This window comes from Anser anser (assembly GCF_964211835.1).
Source record: "Anser anser genome assembly, chromosome: 15".
In the NCBI taxonomy this organism is placed as follows: domain Eukaryota; kingdom Metazoa; phylum Chordata; class Aves; order Anseriformes; family Anatidae; genus Anser; species Anser anser.
In genome coordinates this window covers 1908013-1916408 of record NC_139736.1, presented here as the reverse complement: position 1 = coordinate 1916408, position 8396 = coordinate 1908013, and the positions used below count along the sequence as shown (strand labels likewise).

At 55.6% G+C, this 8396-nt stretch overlaps 1 protein-coding gene across 4 annotated transcripts; it reads left to right on the top strand.

The window, feature by feature from the left end:
• The first annotated feature begins 90 nt into the window (after window positions 1–90).
• On the top strand, window positions 91–8332 carry GNG13 (G protein subunit gamma 13). Of its 4 annotated transcripts, none has more exons than XM_083800241.1 (3): window positions 91–590; window positions 6844–6984; window positions 7863–8332. In XM_083800241.1, the coding sequence occupies exons 2-3, from the start codon at window positions 6887–6889 to the stop codon at window positions 7966–7968; spliced, it is 204 nt and encodes a 67-aa protein (XP_083656367.1). In that variant the 5' UTR covers window positions 91–590; window positions 6844–6886; the 3' UTR covers window positions 7969–8332. The 4 variants fall into 4 exon arrangements, with proteins under 4 accessions (XP_083656367.1, XP_083656366.1, XP_083656364.1 ...); XM_083800240.1 differs by lacking the exon at window positions 91–590 and adding an exon at window positions 5099–6680; XM_083800239.1 differs by lacking the exon at window positions 91–590 and adding an exon at window positions 5108–5707.
• The last annotated feature ends 64 nt before the right edge of the window (window positions 8333–8396 follow it).

Below are 8396 nucleotides of genomic sequence, written 5' to 3'. Positions count from 1 at the left end.
GCCTTTATCTCGTGCTGTCAGGGGTCAGTAAAGTCCCCTGCTGCAGGTGAACGTGGTTCTGTTGGGTGGCGGCAGGGGTGGCCACGTGGTGTTTGTTCTCTTCTGGCCTGGGCCCGTGCAGCGTGGTCTTTCATCCTGGTTTCCCAGAGAGGTGGTTTTTTTTTGTGTGTTCCTAATGCTGTGATCTTTCTCACCCCATCTACATGAGTAGAAGGCTTCCATTCCTCGTGTAACAGAGGTGGGGAAGGAGACCGTAACAGCTAAGCTTCTTTGTAGTCATCATTCAAGGTGTCTGGGCTCTCCGCAGCGCCCTGCTCTACAAGCCTTCCTTTCCAGCCCGCGGTGGGGCTGGGCAGCCCGTGTGGCGTTGCTCACGCTTTGTTTCACTTCTCTGCAGATGTAAAAAGACAACTGCAAAGCCAGGTAAGCCATCGCAGCTTGAAGTGTGTGGGCTCCTCGGTGCCATCCTGTTGGTGCCTGGAGCGGGGCTGGGCAGGGGAGGGAGCGGGAGCAGGTGAGGGCAGTGCTTCCTTACCCTGCACAGTCTGCATTTACCATCACCAGGAAGGGCAGGAACTGCTTCTACTGCAGTAAGTAAATAGCATGTTTATTCATTATTTATCTGCAGCTGAATTTTAATGAATTATAGCAGCAATGAGTAAAGCCTTTATAGTGAGGATTATACTACAGATAATGATATAATCTTTTATGTATGAGAAAATGACTTTCTCTGCAGATTAGCACTTGACTTTGTAATAACTGTACCTGTCTATCCAACCCCTGCCCAATCAACCACAGCAGAAAACATCTTCCCGGTACCCTGAGACTGACTAGTGTAACCTCAAAGGTAAATTGAAGGCTTTTTTTTTCCCTGCTTTGCTCCAGGTATAATTGAGTTGAACAGAGCTCATTAAAAATTGAAATCTATACTTCAGAGTAGAAAATGTGCATCTAAAGCTGTCTGATCCAGATACTGTATTTTAGCAAACAGAACTCTGCTGTTTTAGCAAGAGTACATACAGCTGATAGTGCCAAACACTAAGTAGAACACTTGCAAGTAAGCACATGCATTGAAAATAAAATTTTGCCTGGAACTAATGAAATTGTTTGAGATTCATGATGTTTGGAAAGGGAATGCCATCGTTCAGCCCAGGAGAGTAAGGTGCATGTGTGCTTGGTTGTGATCAGCAGACCTATATTGAGTTTATCAGGGTAACATTTCTAAAATACGTGGCTAATAAACTAATTGTTTAAAAACTTGTCCTCTAGTGTAATATTTAAGGGGAGGAAAAAAAAAGTTACCTTGTGCCAGCTATAAACTTCTGTTGTTTTTACTTGTGCTCTGGGGCAGTGGTGCTGCAAATCACACTACCCTAAGCTCCCCCAGCATGGCTGGGCTATTTCTGGATCTGAATAGAAAATGCCAAGTGGGACCCCACCACCTCAAGCCTGACATGAGTAACTTCATGCTCAGGGTCTATTGGTATGAGAAAAGGGCAAATAGGTGAGTTCATGGCCAAGGAGACAGTGGAGCAGTGTGGGTGAGGGCACAGGACCAACCCCATGTGCGCTGCTTCGTTCTCCCTCTGCTTCCCAGCCTTGTCTCTGCTCAGTGGGCTGGGAGAGAGCTGGTGCTGTTTCTGCCAAGGACACTAATTAACCTGCTAAATGAGTTTATCCCTTCAGAGTGTGTGAGTGTGTACCGGAGAACTGAGTTATCTAAAATACCCTTCCAAAGAGAGCCTTAATTAGCAGCCTGAGCTGAGGGCAGACCCCTGCTTTCCGGGGGCTGGATGGGGGCTGGTGCCTTGTTGCTGTTGTGGGACTTCGTCTTCTAGCGCTGTGCTTGCACGTGTTGTCCTTCCCTGGGTGCTTGTGCAGCACCCGGCTGTGTTTGACAGGCACAGCATCCCTTCCCTGCTCTCCAAGTCTGCAGACTTGGGGCTTTGGTCCCAGAAGAAGCCGAAACCAGGCAGCAGCTAAATGTGGTTGCTGCCACAGTAGCTCCATGTCAGATGTCCTTGCCCACTCTCCCATGCCCCACAGCAGGCTCCCTGCCACATCCCCGTGTTCAGAAAGCATCCTGGTGCTGCTCCATCCCAGCGCTGACCTCACATTTGCCCACATGGCTGAGATAGATCCCATCCCTGCTGGCTCCTAGCGTGAGAGCACAAAGCTGCCCCTTACCTTCCTGGCCCTGAGACACATTTCTCCAGGCTCCAAACCCTGTCTGAGATGAGGGGTTCATGGTATTTTCTCCTTTCTTACCCCACACCACAGGCTGTGTTGGGGATGGGCTGTGTCCCCTCCATGTGGGCTACTGATGACACTGATAACGAAGGGGTAAAGTCACTGCTCAGCCACCTCAGGACACCACCGAGGAGTAGCTTTCTCCCAGCTGCCTGCCAGACCAAAAATACTCCATTTTAATAACTGGACTAAGCAAAGTAAAAAAAAAAAAAAAAAAAAACAGCTTGTTGCTGGCTGCCAGATTAACAGATGGCTACAATCATTAATATTGCAAAACTTCAGGAGTTCATAATTCTTTAATCTACAAAGCCAGGCAGGGTTGCTAATGCGAGCCCTGCAATCTGCTGCGTGGGGTGGGCACGGCGGGGGCTGCGCAGCTGGGTCCTCAGTGGGTGCTTGGGGATTTGGCACATGGGGCGCTTGTCCTGCTCCCTGCCCAAGGCCTGCCAAGAAAAGGTGCCAGGGTGACCATGGCTATAGGAGGGGATGAGCTTCAGGGCCCGCTCGGCTTTGGGATGGTGTCGATGGCTCTGAAATTCGCTGGGCACTGCCTGTGCCATCCCTGGTAGCTCTGCCCGGCCCCGCTCAGCCACCGCTGCAGTCAGATTGTGGAAAATCCACGGAAATCCAATAACCCGTCTCCAGTGTCATTTTATCACTAAACCCCAGCCTTTCCCATAATTGTTTGGAGGCAGCGCTGGGAGATTACGACTGATGTCAACAGCTAGATAATCTGGGGGCCAGCACGCCGTATCGCTGACCTCCTTCAGGCGGACGGTGCCATTTGCAAAAGGCCGGGCGGCGGCGACCCAAGGAGGCCACCACCACGGAGCCGTTCGCGGAGCACCCAGCGCTGATGTCCCAACAAACACGCACAGGCACCGCTGCCTCTGGGCCACCTCCTGGTGCTGCCGGCTCAGCATCCCACCGCCGGCCCCGGGCGGCTCCGTCCATCGATCGCTGGCTGCAGCATCCTCCCGGGGCAGGGGAGAGGAGCGGTGAGCCCATTAGGAGGCCGGGGAGGCCGCTAGTGCTATCGATCTTCGGTGGAGGCTGCCCGCAGAGGCTGGGGAAGGGCCAGCAGAGCGTGGCCAGCCTGGCTGCGGGCGCCAGCTGCATGCAGGGAGCAGCGAAGCTTTTGGGACAGGGCACCCGGGTGCCTGCAGGGGCTTCTGCGCTGCCAGAGGCATCCGAGGTGCAGCCTTTGTGTAAGAGAGATATGGATAGCAGCAAAGAGTAAAGTTCTTATCATGAGGATTAAGCTATAGATAATGACACGGTCTTCCCCATATGAGAAAATGTCTTTCTCTGAAGATTCACACTTGATTTTGTAATAACGATGCCTTACAGTATGTAATAACGGTAACTATCATCTAATAACACGGATTAGAATCCATGCCCAATCAACCAAACATCCTCTATAATATATAATACATATTAATTATACTTTACGTTTTATTATATTTATATCATTTTATATGCTAAATCGTCTACTATATTTCTAGCTTATATATTTATTTCATATTTTATTATTCACAGAATCACAGAATTGTAGGGGTTGGAAGGGACCTCAAGAGATCATTGTGTATATATACAGTATATATACAAGCGATTATTGTATATATATATATATTTTTTTTTTCACCTCCCTTTCCTCAGGCGCTCAGGCCAATGCAGGGAATTTGCTCCCTGAGCCCCCAGCACGCAGGGAACCCCCCAGCTTGGCAACACCGGGCTCATCTCTTTGGGGTGGAATTGGGCAGGTGCAGCAGAGCAGGAGGCTGCTGCTGTGCTCGTGAGCTCAGTCTGGGACAAGCTCCAAGCCGGAGCCGTGCTGGCCGCCCCCCGGCAGGGTAGGGGTGCTCCCCACCGCCCCTGCCAGGGGACACCTTTCTCCTGCGTGGCATTAAGAGGTCAGCACAGCCTGCAAGGTGCATGAGGGACTGGAGACACAAAGCGTCGGCAGCATCTCGGGCTGGTGAGAAAGAAATTACTGCATTCACCCTTCCTGGAAATGTTCCCTCTGTGCGTGCAGGGATGTAGAAAGGCAAACGGTGTCTCCCAGGTCACAAATACTGGCCTGAATGGGTATGGTTTTGGGGAAGAAAAAAAAAAAAAAAAATGTAAGCAAAAATGTGCTTGGAGTGCCATATGGCAGAGGAGGTGATCGGCAGGCACCGGGCTCAGCACACGGTTTTGTTTGGGGGGGTCCCTGCTCACCCTGCGGCATCGCCCTGCACCCCCTGGAGCACCCCATGGGTGTGTGGCCCTGCTGGGTCCCCTGAGACCGGGACACCTCGGGCAGGCGCCTCGGGCTGGGGGAGCAGCTCCTGTGGGTGCAGGAGGAGCAGCCCAGGACTGACACAAAGGAGGGCGCTTAGTGCCCACGCAGACTGCCCTGGGGCAGGGCTTGGGCAGCTTGTCTGTGTGTTTTTGGTTTTTTGTTGTTTTTTTTTTTTTTTAAGCAGCAAAAAAATGCTGTCATCATAGTTATCTACTTTTTTTTTTTTAATGGTTGCTTAATGTGGGTGGTTTTTTTTGTTTGTTTTGTTTTGTTCTGTTTGTTTTTTCCTTTGCGGTTTTGCTTTTGCTTCAATTACGGTGATTTTAATCAGTTAACAACACTTAGCATTGCTTTATCTTTTTCCTCCCTGTAAGTTACACTAATTGCTGCTTTTTAATGCTGTTGTTCAACTTGTGCTTCCCCTGCCCTTCACCCTGGCCAAATATTTAGTTTCCAACCGCTCAGCTTTTGTATTTTTTTTTTTTATTTATTTTTTTCTTCTTAGTAAGCCATCCCCATGTGCACCCCTGCAAATCCCTGCCTCCTGGCCCTGCCAGCACCAGGAAAACGGGAAGGTGCAAGAAAACCAGGGGCAGCACAGAGCCACCAGCCAGGGGAAAGCAATGCCGTGGGTCTTGGGGTTTAGATATGGGGAAGTCCTTGCTGATGGCACCCAGGAAAGCTTTGCAAGGATTCAGGCAGGGATGCGGGCATAGACATGGGCAGAGATGTGGGCAGGGATACAGGCACAGATAGGAGCAGGGACACGGGCAGGGATGCAGGCACTCCCTGGGGTGCTGCTATGTCCCAGCACTCGGCCCACACGTGTCCCCCCGGGGCCCGTCCATCCCTTACAGCTCAGCCGAGGCCGGGGTAGCCCCGTTTCGGCAGCACGGCTGCCGCAGCCCCGGTACCAGCACGCTGCCTTCGTCCCGGAGCTCACGTTCAGCGGAGCCAAATCCCCCGGGAGCAGCGGGGGGGGAGGACGCTCTCATTATCCGGCTCTTGCCGTGTCGGAGGCAGCTGGACGGGCCGTGCATTAATAGATTACACAGAGGATTTGGGCTTGCTGACAGCGAGGGCAGCGCTAGCGGGAGGCGAGGCCAGCGCAGCTTGCCGAGCCGGCGGGGACGGACGCAGCCCCCGCTCCTGCTAACACCTTTTCCAGCCGAGGTAGGTGGAGAGCTCAGCCGTGGCCGTGGCACTGGGATGCTGCTGGGATGGCTGGAGCGGGGCCGGGGATGCTTCTCCACCGGGAGAGCCGCCGGAGGGAGCGGGAGCAGCGGGGAGGCCGGACCGCGGGCGCGCAGGGATGCTGGGCGCTGGGTGCTCACCCTCCTCCCGGCCGTGCCGGTTATTTTTCCTGTGGATGCTCAGCAGAAGCGCCGAGCTGCTGAGCCCTGCCCTGCGTGGGGGCTGAGGCTGGCCCGGGATGCGGGGTGTCCCTGCTTTGGTCACCCCGGTGCAAAGCGATGCTACCGGGTGGGCCTGGTGCTGCTCTGTGCCGGACAGAGCACGGCCCCGGGCTTTGCTGGGGTCATGGCTGGCCACGGGCAGGAGGAAACGTCCCCTTGTGCCACCCGTCCCTGGGACAGCATGGGGAACCAGGGCTCATGCAGCTGTGGTCACAGCTTGTGCCCGATTGGGTGCTGTGCCTCAGTTTCCCCACCATGTCCCCAATATTAGCTGTGTTGCTGTGGGGTGCTCGGTGCTTTGCTCCCCTCACCCCCACCAGCTCTCCCCAGGGCCACAGGGCCTCCTTCCCCGGTGGATGGTGCCACTCGGTGCTGCCCTTGGGGGCTGCTGCAGCCCGGGGGTGAGGCTGGGAGGGGGGGGATCTCACCCCAGCCCCAAATACTGGCTTGGGGGCTGCAATACATCCCCACCACACACCCCAGTGACCATTCTCCAGGGCTCTGCAGGGCCAAAATCCCTCCTGCCCCTCGCTCAGGGCCACAGCCAGGCAGGAGAACGCTGCCCCCCGCCCCAGAGAGTCTCCGGTTTGTTATTTGCACACACCAACAGCCAAATCACAGTCAAATCCAGCCCGGCTCTGCGGGCAGGCTTTGCATGTGCCCGCGGGCTCAGTGTGGCTACAAGAGCGCGGCACCGGGCACTCGCTGCTGTGCCCGGCCGTGCCACCGAGGTAAGTGCAGCCCTCGCCTCCAGCCGAGGCAGCAAAACCTCCCGAAATCTCTCGGAGCCACAGGTCCACAATGGGTGGGATTGGGAACGTCCCCGGGAGCTCAGGGAGCACGGGGATGGGGCGGGGGCAGCCGGAGACACAGCGCGGACACCCTGCCTTTCAGCCCCCGCCACCGCCGCGCCGAGCCCCCGCCGAGCCCGGGTGCCATGGACGAGTGGGACCTGCCGCAGTGGAAGAAGGAGGTGGAAAGCCTCAAGTACCAGCTGGCCTACAAGCGGGAGATGTCCTCCAAGACGATACCCGAGTGAGTGGGCATGGCGGGGAGTGACGGCGGGGCTTCCTCCCCCTGCCCCCTCCAAATCTCCTCCCCAAACGAGTTCAGAAATCGTCCCCCCGCGGTCACCCAAGCCCCAGCTGCTGAAGCCTCGCCAGACCCCCCCCACAGGTGCTCGTAACGCCCCGTGCCTGCTCCTCTCAAGCTGCCCAAGCGGCCAGGACGTGGCGGCAGCTGTAAGACCCCTGGGTCTCCCTGGGAGCCCCCCAGCGCTTTGGGCTCAGCCTCTGCCTTGTGCCCTCTCCTGTACCCCGAAGTGGAATGAGGTCCGACCCCATGTGCTGTGAAACCCCCCCCCCATACCCCGTGCCATGCACGCTGCCACGCACCCAAACGCTGCCAGGGCAGCGGGGCTGCCAGGGGGTGGCTGGGGGCTGCAGGACCAAAGCCCGAGCTGACTGGGGAGGGCAAAACGGGGCTGTGGGTGTGAGGGTGGGTGCCCAGAAGCTGCAAAGCAAAGCTGGAAATGAAACCTATAAAAGCAGAGTTGCAAAGAGGCATTTCTGCATGGCTCGCGCCTCGCTGCTGCCCGCCATGAAGGGGCTCGGCCCATCCCCGCGGCCTCCCTCTTACACAGTGAGGGGGGGAGAGGAAAAGGGCGACCTGAGCACGGTTCACAGGGCAGTGGCGAGGCCGGCAGCACACGGCAGCCACAGGCACTGGGGACAGGAGGCAGCTGATGAGGTCTCGGAGAGCTGGGGGCTCCGGCCCGATGGCTCCCACAGCAAAACGCTGCCCTGGGCCCACCGTGTGCAGGCCTCGCTTCGGTGCGGAGCAAATCGGGGAGGGTTTGTGCACAGCAGCCCCAAAAAGCCAGGCTGTGTAACCCCCCCCAACCCCTCCCGCAGGTTTGTGAAGTGGATCGAGGACGGCATCCCAGAAGATCCCTTCCTGAACCCGGAGCTGATGAAGAACAACCCCTGGGTGGAGAAGGGGAAGTGCAGCATCCTCTGAGGGCCGCGGGCCGGCAGCGGCTCGGGCCCGCCGGGCGCCCGGCCTAACGGTGAATGTACACTTTTTTATTAGGTAGCTTCCGAATACGACTAACTGAAAAACCCTACCCTCATCTTGTCTTTTTATTTTTAGTAGTGAAAGCGTTTTCTTTTTTATATGGGGTGCCTGGGAAAAGAGACGGGGTGGGCAAGGTGGCCGAGAGGTGTGGGTCGAAGCAGAGGGCTACAGGAGGAGTGAAAGTTTCTCTGGGGCTGGGCTGTGGGGGGCAGGTACAGCCTTCCACGTGCTTCTGCCCCCCTTCTGTAAACGTGACCGATTTTTCAACTTGTAAAGGAAAAAAAACTTTTATAAAACATTTACAAGGATTTTACTCTTTTGTATATTGTAGGCTATGCAGTTTTGCAGCACAACAGGCAAAATATGGCAAC